Here is a 19,983-nt window from a genome sequence, read left to right on the forward strand (position 1 = left end):
ATCAGTTCTGTTCCTTCTAAGCACTGGTTCTCAACCTTCCTAATGCTGCAGCCTTTTAGTACAGTTCCTCATGCTAAGGTGACCTCCAACCATAAAAGTATTTTGTTGCTACTTCATAATTGCAATTTTGCTACTGTTATGAATTATAATGTAAATATCTGATATGTGGCCCCCAAAAGGGTCACGACCTACAGGTTGAGAAACTCTGCTCTAGAGAGCCCTGGCTATATACAACCCTGTGTTTTAGACTACATCTGCGTACAGGGGTATTTTCTTTTTTTTTTTCTTTTCAAAATTTTTATTTGTTATTTATTTACTTTGTGATGAGTTCTTACTATGTAAACCTGTGTGGTCTGGAACTTGCTATGTAAACCCGATTGGCCTTGAACTCTCAGAAATCTGCCTGCCTCTGCTTCCCAAGCATTCAAATTAAATACACAGACCAACACACTGTGAAAGGGGTATTTTCTTCCTTCCAAAGAGCAATAATTTTGTTTCAATAAATAGATACAAGATGACAACAAAGAATTTATAGAAAACTAACTTTAGCTGTAGAAGTCAAACTTAATGGTATCCACCTGTCATACAATACTTGAGTGACTACAGTAGTCTGGAACAAAAGAACAGAAATATACCCAACAATTTACAAGGACTGCCCTAAACAAAACAACAAAAGCAAAACAAAACAGAGCAAAAGCCACACCTAAAGGGGCGGCCACTTCATGCACCTGCCCCTCAGTCACTCTCCTGAGAAGGAATGGTACCTTTCTAACAGACAGGAAGACACGGCGTGTCCTACCTGCAGAGCCTCCAGCCGCATGGGGGATGGTTCATAGGTGCTTCCCAGGGAAGAGCCAGCATCGCTACCTGAGCAGGAGTCCTCCCTGGGCAGCACCACAGTGGAGATGCAAAGTCGGATGAGCCAGCAGGGCTCTGAAGACGCCTTTGGCGAGCTGACTGACGCTTCCTCCAGAGAGGGTCCTGCAGGGACTTTCTTCCAGCAGTCAGGAGTGCTGAGGTAGGGAGTTGCTGAACTGCTGCTGCTGAGCCCAGAGGAGCAGGGCTGCTGCAGGAGCAGCTGGACTTCCGGCAAAGGCGCATGAGTAGACACTATAGCCCCTAAGAGTGTGAGACTCGACACGCGAACATTAACATCTGCCCAAAGAAAGACAGAGCATCACAAATCACTGACATAAATGTCGTAAGTGCCGTAGTTATCCCTGCTAGCAATTAAGAATTGCTAGATTCTTCTTTAAGTAGGTATAATTAAACCCCTAATTTCAGTTCATAGAGAATATGGGACAATATCATAAAAAAACAACATGACAAATCAAGAACGTTATTCTACAAGACAACTGACTAGGAGTATCCAAATATGAATACTAGGAAAAAAATCAAAATAGGTTGTGAGGTTCCTTGATTTAAAAAGACCACAGAACCCAGGCATGGAGCTGTATATCTGAATTCCTAGCACTTGGGTGTGGGAGAGATGGTTCAGTTGGTAAAAGCACTTGCTGCTCTTGCAGAGGACTAGAGGTTGGCTCCCAGCATCCACATGGTGCAGCTCGCAACTGCCTGTAACTCCAGTGCCCTCTTCTAGCCTCCTAGGTATCCGAATACACATGCACATACTTACCCACAATCACAAAAATAAAACCAGTGTCTTTACAACGCTAGCACTCTGGAGGGTAGGGGAGGAGGACATTTGAGGCCAACATGGGCTATATAGGGAGACCTCATTTCAAAAACAAAACAAATAGAAACACTATAGTGGAACATATAGTAACAAAAATTATTAATCCATGTACATGAATGATCACAGGATTTAAAAGAAAAAAGCTATTAAAAACAAAAAAACAGGGTTAGGGCATCTCAGTGATTGAAGCAATTGCCCTAAGCATGAGGACTGGAGAACCCGTATCCATGCTGAGTGCGTGTGGTGGCCCACACGTAATTCCAGTGCTCAGAAGACCAGGGATGGGAACCCAGGAACAAAATGTCTATCCAGAGATCTGGTGCAACTGAGAAACGTTCTCAATGAAGTGGACAGACTGAAGAACATGCCTGATGCCAATCTAGGGCCTTCACATGTGTGTGCCCCCTCCCAAAAGTTCATATACACATGCACTCACACCACACATACATAACACATGAGGGGAAAAAGCTAGAAGGTCTGCATTTGAGTTCAGTTTTCTGCATCTGGTTGTCTAGCAGCTCTAGCACCATTTACTGAAGAGTTATTTTGGTTATTTTGCTGTATCAGCTAACAGTGATGGATGTGGGTATGTTTCCAGGCTTTCTACTCTCTTCTTCTGACCTATATTCGACACTGTCTTTACTGTAGTTTTATAGTAGGTTTTGAGGTGCTAACACACCTGGGTTCTTGCACCCTCGAGGCAAGTGTTCCACTGAGTTTGACCTCCAGCCTAACTTCTCTATCAGTACTGTTTCCTATTCCAGGTCTTTTACCTGGTAAATGTAAGAACCTATTTGTCGATGCTATACAAAATGACCTGCTGTGCTTTTCACTGGGATCAAGATTGGGAGAACCAACACCGAACCCTATCTACGAGCAAGGACTCTTCCATCTCATCCATCACTTTCTAGTGTTCATATGAACCTGCTATAAATTTTGTTAGATTCACATTTAGAATTTGATCATTTTAACAATGAAAACATTCAAGTACAAAGTCAAATATTTGAAAGGGACTGTTGAGATGTGTCCCTCTCCTGGGGCTGAAGATGCAACTGAAGAGAAACAGGCACCATTAGACAAGCAGCTGCCTGCACCAGGAGCCTTGGGCTCTAACTTGTACCTTTTGCCATCACTGTGATGAGAGGCCTCAAGGCAGGACTTATCTTTCTGTGTCCTGATTTATAGACCCGTGGGCTGAACTTGGCCTCTCATGTCAACCTTACAGAATAGGTGCAAGTCTTCCTGTTATGAGGAAATGGGGTTCTGGATGGGCCATAGCTGTGAAGATGGAAGAAGAGGGGGCTGTAGTTCCTCAGACTGACTCCAGGGCCAGTGTCTCTCCCATAGTGTTCCAGAAAATACTGCATATTCCAGAAAAAGCTCTGCAACTCTGACTGAAAACTTAGATGTAAGAGGGAGCCTGATCTGAAATCTTGCAAACAAAGAGGAACATTCTAAAGGCAGGTGCTGACAGCCCATACACATGTGTGGGAACATTCTAAAGGCAGGTGCTGACAGCCCATACACATGTGTGGGGATATTCTAAAGGCAGGTGTTGACAGCCCATACACATGTGTGGGAACACTCTAAAGGCAGGTGTTGACAGCCCATACACATGTGTGGGAACATTCTAAAGGCAGGTGCTATCAACCCATACACATGTGTGGGAAAAGCCAAGACATACAAGCAGTATCTTTGCAGTCAAGGAGAGGTGAACCAACTTCAAAAGACCTTATGTGAACCATACAGATCGCGTTACAGAAGTTAGGGTTTTGTTTTCTCCTCAATACATGACATCACCCACCTATCCATCTATCCACCCGTCCATTCTGTCTATCCACCTACCTATCCACCCTTCCTTCCATCCATCTATCCACCCATCGATCCATCGATCCACCCACCCACCCCCCCTCCCCCATCCATCCATCCACCCACCCACCCTCCCCCCATCCATCCATCCATCCGTCTATCACGATCACTCTAAGATGCAGTTTGTTCACTGTCCTAAGACGTCGAAGCAAGCACTCAACTCAGTTGGTTCTCCAGCTCCTTCCCTTCCCCCAAACAGCCGTCTAGTTGTTTATACCTTTGACAAGCTGAGACTAAGCAAACATCTTAGAGCTGAAGAGGTGCTCTCAATACTTACTTCTCATTCTTTTAAACACTGATAGTCTACATTGACAAAAAGAAGCAGTTAGCACTACTAACCTTTGTGGCGGATGTAAGGTTTTATGTGGTTCCAGACTTTGGTCAGCAAGCTGAGTTTCAGGCGGTTGTAGGGGGCATTTGATACTAGATTTGCAAGGCACTGTAACAGAACAGAAACATACATTCACACACACACACACACACACAAAATAATATTTTTTATCTTTATTTTTGTGAGTATGTATGTGTATGTGGAGGTCAGAAGGCGACTGTGGGAATCTGTTCTCTCCTCCCACCACATGAATTCTGGAGATCAAACTTGGCTTGCTGGCAAGAGCCTTTATCCACAGAGCCAGTTTTCAAGGTCTATTTACTAAAAGAAAACCAGTCTTTTTAATGCCTACAGTAAGATTAAGTACAGACTTCCAAACAGGTGTCTTTAATATAATTATTACTTATACTTTCAGGAGATGTAAGATATACAAACTGAAGCCTCTCTCAAGCTGAAGGTAACTTGGGACTTACCTTAATTATCTGGGTAAGGGTCTGGGATGATGACTCTGCCACCAAAGCTAACAGAAGACATCTGTGCAACTCTCTAATGCTGGATGCAATTGTTACGGAGAAAGGAGTGAAAGCCATTTTGTGGTCAGTGGTGTCCTCAGCAACAGAAAGAAACTGTTTCGAGCCTTCCAAGATGGCAGACAAAACTTGCAAGGCACAGGCACGCGTCTGGAATGTTAAGATGATTCACACCGGTCAGTCAGAAGTCGGGATCCAGGCTCCCTTCTTTCCATAGGCTCAATTCTCCAAGTACTCAGAGCCATCTTATTAGATAAAGGCAAGGGGAGGCTGCATCAGGTACTGAGGGCAGCTACATGGTACCACTCGACCACACGTAAGGTTGCCATGGGACAACAGTGAGGCAGAACCACTACCACAGCACAAGGATCTGAAGTCCTAAGTGTGGGAATGATTAGATCAGAGACCTATATATCTAAGTATCAGGCTGATGAAAAGAGAACTCAACAGCTCTCAAGAGTACCCACTTACATTCTACTCTGAAGCACCTGAGTGTGTGTTTGTGTATATTAGCAATGGTAATTAAATGTTTAGAAACACTTGGGTGTATCTGATAACGGATGTAAGCTGTGTATGTTTATGGTGTGCACATCTGCATGCACATGTGTCTTTCTCAGTTGCTCTCCACTTTAATTTTTGAGACAAGGCCTCTCACTGAACCTGGAGTTTACTGATTTAGTGGGGCTGGCTGGTCAGCAAGCCCTAGGGATCCACCTGTCTCTACCACCCAGTTCTTTACAGGTGCTGGGGATCTGAACTCATGTCTTCATGCTTGAACAGCAAGCACTTTAAGCACTGGGCCATCTCACAGACCCTAACTATGATCTTATGGACAGAAAGGGGAAAAATACATTTTAGTCATGGATTGCTGTTTATTTAAGGAAGAGTCAGTTACAGGTGACTGTGAGCTGACAAGGGGTGCTGGAAATCGACCCTGGGTCCTCTGGAAGTGCAGTCAGTGCTCTTAACCACTGAGCCAAGCTCCAGCCCCATCTTATATGTAATTAACAACTCAAATGATTACAGAGTATTCTAATATACTGTGGATTATATTCTCCTTTTAGAAAAAAACCTTAATGCAATAGGGCTAATTAAAATATTCACTTTCTAAGGAAAGCATGGTGCTCCTCAGTGTGACTTTTTAATATTCATTGCTGCACGGCTGAGAGCAGACTCTTTTCCTTCCTTGTTTGAGAGCTAGTTTCCAGAGAGGAGTGAATGTATCTATCTAAACAGAGGCAGACACTCCATCGGCCACTGGGTAGTTGCTGATCCTATCCAGACTGCCAAACTATTGTTTTCTCTTTTCTGGAATGGATTTTTTTCTCATTAAAATATGTAAATCTTTCATTTTTTAAAAGATATGGGGAAATTGTTAGAACCTTATTTTATGTATAGTACTATCTTGGGTTTTCACAAGCACTTTTCTAAGCTTCAGATGGCCTCTACAACCACAGACACACTACACGCCACTAGGTTAAGCCTCTACAACCAGGTATACTACATTCTACTGAGTCAAGTCACACCTGAGCCACAGCTTCAGTGGGGCTCACGGGAGACACAGAAGTGATAGCTCAGTGTGCTCTGACTTCAAGCAAAACCCTGGGCTAAGACATAATCTTAATATGCGGTCCACAGATGCCTGTCCTCAGCCATTTCCTGCTAGCAAGGTTCTCAAGTCAGGAGCCGGGATGGTGGAGTGAGAGCAGTATTCAGAGACCAATAGGGCAAAGGGGAAAGACATAGAACTGTGTCTTACCTTTGGAGATGGGTCCTTTAATGTGAGCGTCATTAAGGACACGGATTGTGGGCTTCCGAGCTCGGGCGTGTCAGGAACAAAGGCCGACCAATAGCCATAGAGAACTTTTTTTTCTATGGATTTGATCGTAGAAAGAAAACAAGCTAACGCTCCTTGGCGAACCTTGGCTTGGTACGACCTTTCATAGTGAGAAGAAAGTTTAATAAGTTTAAAAATGCAAAGGAAAGGCTACTTATTCCCACCAGTCCAAATGATTTGAGAAATTAAGCATCCTGAGTATCCCTAGGATGTTACCATCCCTTCCAAAGTATGATCAATACACATTAGGTAATTTTGCTACAAGCTATTAATAGTAAGGCTGAACCAGAGTGAGACAAGAAACAGCACAGTGTCCACTTATCTACCCAATGGATACGCCGAATGACTTCATGTGAGCCACAGCACTTGAGGTGGGGACACACACACAAAGCCCCTGCCCTTCACATGCTTTTTAGTGGAAGTGACAGATGGTTCGAGAAAGGACTGTAACACACTTCACTACACTAGGGCAAAGGTGAACTGCAGGGTCATGTAACAGAGAGTCTAGGTCAGAGTGGAGGTGCAGGAAAAGCTTCCCAGCAACGATGACTTGTGAGCTCACTTTGAAGAGGACTAGTGGCTAACAAGCGAAAAGGCCAGAGAGGGGCAAAGAGTCATGAAAGTAGATCTAGCAGGTGGCCATGGTCAAAGTGAAGTTGACCTTTAAGGTCAACACCACACAGCAGGCAGGTTCTTAAGTCACATGCAACTACAAATAGCAGGTAGAACATTATAACAAAGTACTACTACCTCATTTTCCCCTGCATGCCTCCTTCCGAATCGGAGTAGTCTGACTCACTGCTGCTGGCTCGTTTCCAGCTGGAGGAGGGGAAGGGCCAGACCTGTTCTCTTCCTGCAGCTCTGTCTCCATCCACAGGCAAACTCTGGGCGCCCCGGGGGGAGAAGCGCCAGGTGTTCTCGCCACATGTGTTCACCCTGTTCCTGCTGAGGCCTGGGGCTGCTTCGACTTCACCACTGGATTCTTCCTCCTCCTCCTTCTCTCCTTGTTGGGCTTTCTTTGGTTTTACTTTGTGCTTTTTCTTTTTGTTCTAATTTTAGGAGCAAAGACAATATATATATACATACACACATATATATTATGCATGTATATATACATGCACACATATGTATACATACACATACACATGTACATACTTACATATATTCACACATACATAATACATATATATTATGAGTCATTCCAAAACTACTTTTTAACTGACATCATTGGTACTCTCTCATTTGAAAGTGACTGGAGAGGTCCCTAACAAGCAGTTTGAAGAAAGGAGAAAAAAGAACACAAGCAGAGTGGCAGGATGTGCCAGGCACAATGCATGACATAGTCCTGAACTAGAAACAAGGAATAAGGCTCCTGGACACAGCAACGCATAGCCTGGGCTTTTCCAGGTGACTCTGGAGCCACTTCTGAGTATCACTCCCTCACCTGGAAGCACCAGGCATAGCTGTAGAGAAGCTGGCCTTCTCCAGAGCTTCTGCCAGAGCTCGAAAGCTTGTGGAACATGAGCACAGCCCCTGTCACCCTCTAGGCAGAAGTTCCCTCATCTATTACTTAAAGTGGTCCTGACCTACACTTTCTCTGCAAAAATCTGTGCTTCTTCACAGCCACAAATCTGACCATTTTTCTATGACTCCTACATCACTTACACATAAACCACTCTGTAACACTGTGTAAGACCCCCACACACCTGCAAGCAGGAGCCACATGCGCACTTACTCCGTGTCTATACAGCTCTGATTCCCATCCCTCCACCTTGTTATTCATTCTGGAGTCTCCATTTAGCTATCACATCTTAAGCAAACCTCATGTATACACCAGTTCTGTTTTGTTTTTTAAAATATAGGTGACAAGGATATGAACTCAAGTCCTTATGTTTGTGCAACTGGTACTTTACCTAGTGAGCCATCTCTCCAGGCCCTAGTGCCTGAACTTTTCATGCTTCCTCCAATGTCTTAGTGCTGTGGGACAAGGCTCTTGACCACTGTAAAGATTTGTCACCTGTATTGGTTTAATAAAACACTGATTGGCCAGTAGCCAGGCAGGAAGTATAGGTGGAGAAACCAGACTAGGAGAATTCTGGGAAGAGGAAAGATAGAAAGTCAGCATCAGCCAGACGCAGAAGAAGCAAGATTAGAATGCCTTACTGAGAAAAGGTACCAAGCCACAAAACTAAACATAAATAAGAATTATGGGTTAATTTAAGTTGCAAGAGCTAATTAATAATAAGCCTGAGCTTATAGGCCAAACAGTTTATAATTAATATAAGCTTCTGTGTGTTTCTTTGGGACAGAATGGCTGCAGGACCAGGAGGGACAGAAACTTCCATCTACATCTTAGTGTAGTCCATGTATAAATGTTGAATAAATGAATAAATAAATAAAGGGAATTTCCAATTTAAGCACTCTTTGTCTGCTGTCACATTTCTAGAAATAAATCTTGGTCACCCCCATGAATGCTCCAGAGTCTCCAAGAGAACTGAGGGAAAAGACAGCTGTCTAGAAAGGCTGGGGAATGTGACAGGAGCATCATGGGCTTTAATGGCTCTAAAGAATGACTGTGACATTATGACCCAAGGCTAACTGCAGCCCACCCTGTAGCCTGTTTCTTTTAAGCTTTACTGAAATGTAGCCCATCTGCTTCCACAGAGAATTCCTGGTTGCTTTGCACTGTTACCAGTGATAGCCAGCCCTTTACAAAAGAAGTGTACTGATCCTTCTTGGCTTTGAGGGCCTAGAAAGGAGTCTTCACAGCACTGAAGTAAAGCAAATGCTTGTTTGTAGCGGTCACAATGCCTAAACCTCTCAGAAGTACAAGGTACTCTAACTGGCATTCTCAGCAATCTGATCAAATTTATATTTCTGTATTAACTACACTAACTTGAAAACAAATTACTAGTGGCACACACACGCACACAGTAAGCACGCGAACAATCCACAGCTGAAATCTCAATGGACAGAAATGTACCGCAGATAGTCGAGCAGCACTGGGCTCTGGTTGCTGTGGTTTAACAGGTGATCGTCCATCATACTGAGGAAGTGGAGTTGGGTATAGAACTGTGGGCATCTCTATGTTTAATCCAGGGAGTCCGTGAAACATGGCTTTCTGACAAGGAAAGGTGAGGAGAAACAAATGCCATATAAATCAGAAACGGAATCAGCTCGTTCTCACTAAAGCACAGAACAATGTTTAAAAACTATTACAGAGGGCTGGAGAGATGGCTGGCTCAGAGGTTAAGAGCACTGGTTGCTCTTCAGAGGTCCTGAGTTCAATTCCCAGCAACCACATGGTGGTTCACAACCATCTGTAATGAGACCTGGTGCCCTCCTCTGGCATACAGGCATACATGTGGGCAGAACACTGTATACATTAAAAAAAAAAAAAACTATTACAGAATAAAAATGGTGGTGGTACACACCTTTAATCCCAGCACCCAGGAGGCAGAGGCAGGTACATCTCTGTGAGCTCAAGGCCAGCCTGGTCTATAGGAGTTAGTTCCAGGACAGGCTCCAAAGCTACAGAGAAACTTGTCTCGAGCCCCCCCCCCCCCCAAAAAAAAAGAGGCAAAGGAGATACCTTAAGGTTAGTGCTGAGAGAAGTACTTAACCTTATCTATGTCCATGTCCCCCAATGCTCATGATTTCATCTGATTTCAGAGACTGGGCGTGGCAAGTAAGTACTGGGATGGGCAAGAATGCAGCTGGATCTGCTGCACTGGTCACACCAGATTAGGTTTAGTTTTAGTGCATCTGTAATTTTTATTTATCAAACCACTTTTATCCTGTTATTTTATTGGTCACAAATTGTTTAAACTAATTTATTCTATTTTTGAAACATTTTTTAAGGTTTATTTATGTGCATGAGAGTTTTGCCTGCCTGTATGTGTGCCATGTGTGTACCAGGTGCCTGTGGAGGTCAGAAGAGGGGATTGGATCCCATGGAACTGGAGCTGTGAATGGTTGTGAGCCACCAAGTGTGTGCCGCGTCCTCTGTAAAAGGAACCAGCACTCTTAACCACCAAGCCATCTCTCCAGCCCCTAATTTACTGTTTTTATTTATTCATCTATTTCCATATTTGTTCCTCTCTATTTAGGGATTAAGAGAAAGTAATTAAAATATTGGTCACAAAACTAGACTGTCCCAGATGGCTTTGACCTGAGGTGAACACCATGTCTCTGATTCTTCCTGGATGAACTGAAGGGCTCTGGGTCTCAGAGGGTGACCCGATTTTCCCACTGTGTACAGACTCAGGAGCTAGCAATGGCAGCCTACTGCTCCTTAAGTGCAAAAAGGGAAAGGTGGGTTCAAGATAATCTGTAATTAAATCATTTACAAATTATATCTCACTATTGATTCTTTTCTGAGATTCCAAAGTAATTCTTAAAACTTTGATATATTGATTGTGGTTGTCCTCTGCTCTTAATTTGAACTGAGTACACTTGAATATAAACAATTTACTTTGCTCTTATAATCCACTTGAGACCCTCTAAGCCACAGAGGGCTGGCCAGAGAGGTGCAAGGACAGGAAAGCCCACACTTGGGGCGTGAAGCTGAAGACTCGCCTCACCTTCAGCACCGCGAGGAGCGCGCCCAGGTGCTCTGTTTCCGTCATTCTCATCTTCCCGCCATTAAGAAGGGACTGTATGCCTTTCAGTGCGTTCTGTAACAACTGAGGGGAGGGCAGCAGAGATGCAAGTTAGAAGACAGAGTAAGACCTGGTTCCTCAGGGACCAACTCGGTAACTGTTAGAACAGAAGAGAAGAGCCCTCTAGACGAAGGAACACTTTATGCAGCATACACAACAGAGATGGGGACCAGAGACAAGGGCTGATGGGCGCCCTGGGCATCTGTCTAGAAGAGCCCTCTTACTGTGTACACTTCTAAGTCAGCAAGCATAACTGAGCAAGAAAGCGGGGGGAGGGGGGTAAGACTGCAGAAGGGGCGCAGAGGGCCTGTGAGAGAGCCCAGCAGGTATGGTCGCCTGCCGCCAAAGCTGACGACCTGAGTTCAGTTCCCAGGACCCACTTGTGGAAGGAGAGAACTAACTTCTCCAACATGTCCTCTGAGCTCCACACAAGTGCTGCGGCATGCCCACATGCTCACATACACAATACATAAAGTGCACTTAAAAGTTTTTAGCTGGGCAGTGGTGGTGCGTGCTCTTAATCCCAGCACTCAGGAGACAGAGGCGGGCAGATCTCTGTGAGTTTGAGGCTAGCCTGGTCTACAGAATGAGTTCCAGGACAGCCAGAACTGTTACACAGAGAAACCTTATCACAAAAACCAAACAAATGATAAAAAATAATAATTTTTTTTAAAGGAACAGAGAAAAGATGTGAAAAGCTCTGTAATGAACACCCTGAGTGGTTCCTAAAGGCCAAGGCACGGGTGGGAGGGCAGTTCTGATCAAGTGCCCTCACTTCTAGGACTCCATCCTTCAGAAATCCCCCACAGGGGAAGCAGTGAACTGCAGACTTGTTGAAATAGTGGGAGAAGTCGACTTTCGTGAATTACGGCTGTGACAATTACATAAGCTAACACAGGCTAAATGTGAAAGTCAACAACACTGACATGATTCTGTCACGCACTTTAAATGCTTTATCTTGTGCACCACATAAAAGCCCCACAATATGGGCAGAACGTGGAGGCACCAGGAAATTAAGTAATATGCCCAAATTATTCCATCGGTAGCCACCAGAAACCATGACGCATATAAATAAGCACAGGGAAGTTGTCTAAGAGTCATTAAAACTTAAAAAATGGGAAGGTTGTAAAACAGGGCATCAAATGATAAACATGCTCTTTCAAAAAGCTGGGGGCCCACAGGATGAATTATTTCCAACAGTCATATCTCAGTCAGGTACCAAAAATAACTTTCACTACCTTAGATCTATAATGTTTAAAATATATGCTTCTGAATTAAAATATGTTCATATATCATCATATTTGTCATTAAAATGATATTATTGAATAACTTTCTTCCTTTTTACTCTAAAATCATTCATAATCATTGTACTGTTTTTAGATTAAGGAGGAGAAAGAATATGGCCTTTTAAGTTGTCAAAACAACACTCAGAGCAAACCAAAGCAAGCAAAATGGTTCCTTATCATTTAAATTCAAAGGTGTGGCCTCAGTGCTGATGACTTACAGACACCATTTACACATCCGTGTAGCTCTATCTTTCCAGATGACTTTAATAGAGCAGTCAAATCCTCTAGTCTCCGTTTGGATGTTAACAACAGCCCCACCTACCATGCAAAATGTTATATCATCCATATCAGACGATTTTGGAGACTGTAAAATGGTCAAGAAAGCTTGGAAGCAGACATTCTGATAGGACTCCTCCAGGTACGGCTGTCCTGGAACACTAAAACACAAGCAGAGAGAACAATTCAAGCGGTCTCCTTTGAAATGGTTCTTATAGATAGATAAGAATTAACAACAGCAACGCAGACTGCTAAGTCTAGCGCATATCACTGAATGCTACTGTACTCTAGAAACGCCACTTTGGCTGATTAGGTACTGCTGGACTAACACAGGCTTGAACACACATGAAGGTGGAAGAGAACTATGTCACAGCAGCGTAGAGGAGGAGAGGTGGAGAAGAAATAATCTTCTTTTGGTTCTGCCATTCAGTCATAGGAGGGAAATACCGCAGACAGATCCTGCGGAGTGAGAACAAGACCGAGTGCTTTCCCAGGCACCGGACAGACAGAGCTACGCAGGACAAGGCCAAGTCTGTGCTGCCCATCTGTCACTGCGCACTGTGGTACCAGCTCATCTTTGTTTTTTTCTTTTCTTTTTCTGACACAGAGTTTCTCTGTAGCTTTGGAGCTTGATCTAGAACTAGCCCTTGCAGACCAGGCTCTGTACAATAGCCTCAAGCTAAGGATCCTCTTGCCTCAGCCTCCCGAGTACTGGGATCAAAGTCATGCATCACCAGGCATAGCTTAAGCAAGGTTATTTTTCTACAATCTACGAAAGGCCCAGGAGAGTCCTACCACATACCTGAGACACAAGTTTGCCATACAATGCACTGCAGCTCTCCTGACCTCAGGATCAGAGTGAGCTGAGTCACTCAACTTCATCAAGAGGCCGCTCTTGCCTAGCAGGTCTGGGAGATACTGAAACAAAATATCAACAGTGTGGGTATAAGAACAGCTTCTAGGAAGACTGTACCTGTTAGACAATATTTTCCTAACTAAAGAACAGTTAAATATCAAAAAATTAACCATTAGGTAAATCCTTCAATGGCTACCCAAACATATGCCAGGAATCACGACTGGGGGGCTGGAGAGATGGCTCAGAGGTTAAGAGCACTGGCTGCTCTTCCAGAGGACCTGAGTTCAATTCCCAGCAACCACATGGTGGCTCACAACCATCTTTAATGAGATCTGGCGCCCTCTTCTGGCAATGCAGACAATAATGCATAATAATAAAATAAATCTTTAAAATCTTTTTTTTAAAAAAAATCATGACTAGGTAATTGCTGGGGCTCTTTAGTCTTGGATACGTGGAAGAAGGGTGACGATGATAATAATGGCCAACAGTTATAGCCAAGCACTGTTTCATCCTCAGAGCAATATCTTACCATGAATAAACAAGGGATCCAGGAAGGCTATACATGCAATTATGGCAGGATGGATATTTGAAAACAGGTATCTTGGCTCTCAAGTCTGTGTTACTAGCCTTTCAAAGGAAAGGTGTAACAGTTTAAAATACCTGATGCAAACCTAGAGTCACCTGGGAAGAGGGGACCTCAACTGAGGAACTGTCTCCATCAGGTGGCCTGGAAAAGCGTTTGTGGGGAGTTCCTTTAACTGCTAACTGATGTAGTGGGCTCCAGCCCACTGTGGGCGGTGCCATCCCGAGGCAGTTGGGCCTGCACTGTATAAAAAAGACAGCTGAGCAAGCCAGAGGAAGCAAGCTAGTAAGCAGCATCTCCCGGTGGTTTCTGCTACAGTTCCCGCCCCAGCTTCTTTGGATGATTGGCTATAAGTTGTAAAATGAAATAAACACTTTCGTCCTTTAGTTGCTTTTGGTTGTGCTGTTTATCACGGTAACAAAACACAACCTAAGACACTACCTTTTGACATTTTGAACCATTGCAGTAAACCAGAGCGGCCAGGGCTTGAAGAATTTCCATGTGTGTCCAAGAGCTACACTGCTGAATAGCTGAAATTGTATAGGTCAACAGGAAATCCAAGTTCTGCTCGTCTACAACCACCTAACAAGAAAGGGAAAAACAGAGATGAACTAACGGAAGAGAGCACACGTTCATCTTTTTTGTACCAAAGCATTGGCTCTAAGTTTGATCAAGATAGGGGGAGACCGTCTCCCTGCTATAGGGTCTTGATCACTTCTGTCCCTTTGATGTCTCCAAAGTAGAAACTGGTAGTCCTTGTAACTTTTCCTGGAACTAATTAGAAACTGACAACTATAAGTCAGATACAAAACTCAATACACTGAAGTGTCTTAATTCAATTAAACTGACTTAGCATATAGTAACTATTCAACTAATACGTAGCAAACAAACACATCTGCTAACTACATATTGTGATGATGTGAGGAACATGCCAAGAAGATATGACAAATCCCTGTCCCCTAGAGTTTATAATTTTCTCAAGAAAAAGTGGGCTGACCAAAATCCAATTTATGGACATTCAAGTCCATATTTAGTGTCATCAAATATTAGAAAGTTGGTTATGGGCTCTTGATGCCACAGGTGTCAGGAAGTTCTCAAATTGCCAGTGACACAGAGATGAAGCACATGACAATAGTGAAAATTCAGAAGATATCCCACATCTGTCTGGGACAGTCTAAACCTGGAATATATGCAGCTGGCCACACGCCAGCACCTAACACACGCAGCTGGTCACACGCCAGCACCTAACACACGCAGCTGGTCACACGCCAGCACCTAACACACGCAGCTGGACACACGCCAGCAACTAACACACGCAGCTGGTCACACGCCAGCATCTAACACACGCAGCTGGTCACACGCCAGCACCTAACACACGCAGCTGGTCACACGCCAGCATCTAACACATGCAGCTGGTTACCCGCCAGCATCCATCCCCTTGCCCAGCAGCAGGGTTCTGCTTTTATTTGGATGCCCTCCTCTCTCGCAGTCTGAAGGATTCTGGTTGAAACAATGCTAACTGATATTCGTACACTCATCTACTCATGGATTCACTTACAAGGTTTACAGATGGAGAACTGCAGAACAGATGTTGGCAGAAATAACTGTGGTCTTTTTATCCTGAGGCTCCCTGTTCCCAAGATACTTGTGGGGTTTTATATAGATTTCAAAAATAAGAGTTTCAGGAAAAGTGAGTAACATTGGTGGGAAAGACATAGGGAATCATTTGACTATGTTCTGGGATATAACTCGATCAATTCTATTTTCCATGGGAAAAAAAATCTAAGTTGGTATGAATGATGTTGGTTTATTGAACCAAACATAAAAGAATATTCTCATAAGCAAAAGTCTAGAATCTCTCAGAAAATATATTCAGCCAGAATTCTACTTGGTCTTAATGATATACTCTTATTAAGCATTGGTTTTTCCGGTGGTACTGATGCTGGGATTGAACCCTGGCCTCATGTGTGCCAGGCCCTCAAGGCAAGGCTTTACCACTGAGTTGAACTCCCAGTTCAAGGCATTATATTTATTTGAAGCTTTTCAAAAGATCAGAGAACCGATCTGGGCATGGCAGCAAACATCTGTAATCCCAACACTTTAAATAAACATGAACAAAAAGATCAGAAAGAAGGGCAAGGTCTTTCTCAGCCAGCCTGAGCTAAGATCCTGTCTCAAACAGAACAAAGAGCTGAGCCTACCATAAATGCATTCACAGTCTGAGCCCTGAAGTGACACACATGCTTACCTGCAGTCTGTAAAGTAAATGGTGGATCAGCTGGGACACTTTGCTGACAAGGTGATTCTGACTAAGAGGCACCAACTGACAAGCCCGCACAAGAACAGCACTGACGTCCTAAAAAATAAAATAAAATAAAATAAATGCACCAGTTAGCTGAGTGAGCACCCCAAACACAGCACTGGTTAGCTGAGTGAGCATCCCAAACATAGTCAAATAGGAAAGTTTAGTGATGTTCCACACCCAGTGTTGGAAAATATCCCAGTGAAAGTTGAGGAAGAAAATAAGGGTTGGGGGAATGAAATAACAAAAATTAGGGCCAGGCGGTGGTGGTGCACACCTTTAATCCCAGCACTCGGGAGGCAGAGGCAGGCGGATCTCTGTGAGTTCGAGGCCAGCCTGGTCTACAAGAGCTAGTTCCAGGACAGGCTCCAAAGCTACAGAGAAACCCTGTCTCGGAAATCCAAAACAAAACAAAACAAAACAAAACAAAAAACAAAAATTAGGAAGCAATAAAAAGAAGGAAAGGAACTTTTACCATATAGTACAGTTAAATAACAAAAGAAGGGCTTCCAGCATGGAAAAGCACGCGTGCTACAGCTAAAAGTACCAAGCGAGTCAGACATTCAATGCTACGGGGCAAATCAGAAATACACTTACATGACTTCCATAAAATTAGAAAGATCACAACAACAAAAAGAAGGCGCTAGCCACAAATGACACTACCTAATGACGCTTGCTAAGTAAAAAGGCTCTGAGCCAGGCTAAGGCTAACCAAACATTTCCCTGAACCACGGAGACCTGACAGTCTAGTAAGGGAAATAGAAAGAAACACAAGTAAAGTAAATTAAGAACAGAAAGGATTCCACAGAAACCCGGAAGTGAGGGCTCCTGAAGGCGAATTTTAAGCAGAATCTGGAATGATCTGAAGAATTAGCAGAACTTTGCCAGACAGACAAGCAATCAAAAAGCCAAATGATGGGGGTAGTGGGTGGGGAGCCTTGGAGACCAAAAAGCCTTCAGGTCTTGAACAGCAACACGTTCCAGATGACTGCACCCGCTCAGGGTCAAAGAGGGGAAAAGCACACCTTGTCGCTGCTGCACAAAATATCAAAGTGTATAAATAAAAATCCCCCTAACTTCACTCTTCATTCCACTCTGCTCCCTTAGCCGTGCTGAGCTCGTCTGGATTCTCCCCCTTTCTATATAAATGTACAATTATTTAAAAAAAATCTCCTCCTTCCTTGAGCTTCATGTACTGACTGTTTTATTAAGCAAGTTGCTTCTGCCATTTGCCAATGTACATTGAAAATCTCTGACTAGTTTTACACTTTTATAGGTTTTTTGTTTGCCTTTTTTTTTTTTTAAACTAAATAGTAGATTCTGGCAAAGAACAGTCTGGAAAGGGGCTAGTCTGGAGAAGACCAGTAAGAAACCAGGGGAACAGTTTAGGCAGGAATTAGTTTACCTAAAGCACAGACAATGAGAATAAAAAGGAGAGCGAACTGAGGAACATGTTTGAGACAGATTCTGCTGGATTTTAATCCGACAGGCCCCAGGATAATGGAAAGGAACAGCATGTCCGCCTTGTGTGTATTTCAGGTGGGTAGAGTAGAACGGACTGGGACTGTGGGAGAAGAGCCGAATAAAGTCACCGTTGAGAGCTCTCAAGTTGGAGGTGTTTGGGGGCCATGGTAGAGCTGGCTCAAGGATTAGGGAATTAATGATATACAAGGTCCGAAGTGTATCAGTAAGATTACTCTGACAGTAGAAGTGAGGCAAAGGAGGAGGCGCTAGTGCGGAAACAAAATAGAAAACACAGGCACCAGGGCAAACGTAGGCTCCAATTAGCCAAAACCGTGACGCTGGATCTCTGTGAGCTTCAGTGTGTTCACCAACGAAACCAACAAAAATTATCCTCGACATCCCTGGAGTCGTTCGCCAGGGATGGCAGCCTAGGGCGTCAGAGCAGCAGCCTTTGAAAGATGCTAGCTTGCAACCCTTCAGATGGAGGGCAGAGAATACGGCACAGACGAAGGGAGAAAGCCAGCCTGGAACTAAGGCACTCGGGGGACCGGTGACACCCGGAGGGTCAGGAGAAAGGAACCTGCCGTTGTCCAGGAAGGGGGAGTCGCGCCGCCTACCTCGGGGGCCACGCCGCCGCCCTCACTGTAGTTCTCGGAGATGAGCTGGTCGAAGAGCAGGTGGATCTCCATGCGGGACACGGTGCTGTCATCCGGCTGCAGCGCGCGGAGCCTGGCTGACAAGCGGCGGAACCCATCGTCCTGCTCGGGCGACAGCTCCCGCGGGGCCTCTCGCGGCTGCCCACAAGGAAGCGACGAGGCGACCTGCACCGCCGCCATTTTTCCTACGTGAACCAGCTGGGAAATACTTCCGGGACACCGCTTGGGGGCAGGACTTCTTTGAGAGCTCTAGTTCCGGAAAGTATTGCACTACAGGTTGCAACTGTGATGATAAGGGTATCATTCCATCAAGCCTGGTATCTTGTAAAAGGTGGCAGAAATAAGGCTTGAAAATCCCCCCCCCCCCTTATCCTCTCAGAAAGTTCGCTCCTGGTCGGGCTGACATTCCTAGAGTTTCAAGATTCTGGCTGAAGCTGGAGAGCACTGTGACATCCTTGTACTCTTACTTAGATCCTACCAGAATCCTTGATCTCCCTTACCCCCAGTGAGATAAACTGATAGTTATAGCAGCGGTTCTCCTGGCTCGACACCAAGAGTATCTGAAGCAATTCTCAAGACCTGTTCAAACATTGCACTGAGCTAGGATGTAGGGCCTCGTTCTTACCACAATAGAGGTATGAAGAGACTGTGTGAACAGTCCGGGTTTAACGACAAGGGTGACCCACATAAAGTGTTATTCAAGACTGAATGACCTTGGTATCATAGAGTATACGTCTAAGCTGTGAACTTCCACAGTTTTAGGGTAGGAGGTTGGTGTGTAGGGGCTGCTATCATGTAGCTCAAGTCAATGCAAGCAGTCTTCAAAGGCCTCCCTGGGAACTCTGCATATAGTTTTCCTTCGGTTGGTGATGACCACAGAATAGGGATGTTCATTTTCTTGGTGGACCCACACTGCCATCCACAAGGATAGATGTTATCAGAACTCAACACATTGGCATTAATTAGTAGCTTTTCTGCTGTTAGGATTAGATACCCGAGAGGGACAGATTAAAGGAAGGAAAATTTATTTTTGGTTCCATATTTCAGAGGTTTAAGGCTGTCTGTGGCTGGCTCTCCTGCTTTGCTCTGTAGTAAAGCAGAATTATCTTGCCAACAAGTGTGTTTGGTTGAGGCTGCTCACCTAAAGCAAGCAGGAAGTGACAAGAAGCAAGGCAGGCCCAGGACAAAATACCCCAGTGATGTACCTACCTCCTTCAGTAATGCCCTGCTTCCTGAACAGTGTTATCAATTATGGACCAACTGCCCTCAACATATGAGTCTGGGAGACATGTCATAGTCAAAGCATGACAACCTCCAAATAATGCAAGCAATGTGAAGACTTTTACAATAATGATTTATTAAGAGAAATACCTCCTTGTCCCTCCCCCACTGTGCTCCTTGTAATCTTCATCCAGGGCCTCCATTTTTAAGAGCTTTCTTGGGCATGGAGTTCCAAACAGGCAAATTTTTTTCAAGGTAGAAACTGTAGAAAGAGAGGTACAATTATTAGAGAAGATGACCCTCGAGACAATTCTTTGTTGGAGAAATAGATATAAAAAGTATACTTGTTGCCAGGCAGAGGTGGCATATGCCTTTAATCCAAGCACTCAGGAGGCAGAGACAGGCGGATCTCTGT

The 19,983-nt window shown here is 44.2% G+C and overlaps 1 protein-coding gene across 1 annotated transcript in view; it reads right to left on the minus strand.

Annotated features, from left to right (window-relative positions):
* Heatr6 (HEAT repeat containing 6) overlaps positions 1-18,559 on the minus strand; it is a 30,329-nt gene extending 11,770 nt beyond the window's left edge. The window contains exons 1-12 of the mRNA XM_050119548.1: positions 18,309-18,559; positions 16,174-16,281; positions 14,367-14,507; positions 13,289-13,404; positions 12,533-12,647; positions 10,847-10,948; positions 9,247-9,384; positions 7,014-7,312; positions 6,186-6,363; positions 4,370-4,576; positions 3,905-4,004; positions 800-1,155 (exon numbers count right to left, since the gene is read on the minus strand). Of these exons, the coding sequence (XP_049975505.1) occupies positions 800-1,155; positions 3,905-4,004; positions 4,370-4,576; positions 6,186-6,363; positions 7,014-7,312; positions 9,247-9,384; positions 10,847-10,948; positions 12,533-12,647; positions 13,289-13,404; positions 14,367-14,507; positions 16,174-16,281; positions 18,309-18,527 (2,079 nt within the window). The 5' untranslated portion in view covers positions 18,528-18,559. The remainder of the gene's footprint in view (positions 1-799; positions 1,156-3,904; positions 4,005-4,369; positions 4,577-6,185; positions 6,364-7,013; positions 7,313-9,246; positions 9,385-10,846; positions 10,949-12,532; positions 12,648-13,288; positions 13,405-14,366; positions 14,508-16,173; positions 16,282-18,308) is intronic.
* Between the last annotated feature and the right edge of the window lie 1,424 nt (positions 18,560-19,983).

This window comes from Alexandromys fortis, unplaced genomic scaffold (assembly GCF_014885135.2).
Source record: "Alexandromys fortis isolate MF-2015 unplaced genomic scaffold, M_Fortis_MF-2015_v1.1 scaffold_173, whole genome shotgun sequence".
Classification (NCBI taxonomy): Eukaryota; Metazoa; Chordata; class Mammalia; order Rodentia; family Cricetidae; genus Alexandromys; species Alexandromys fortis.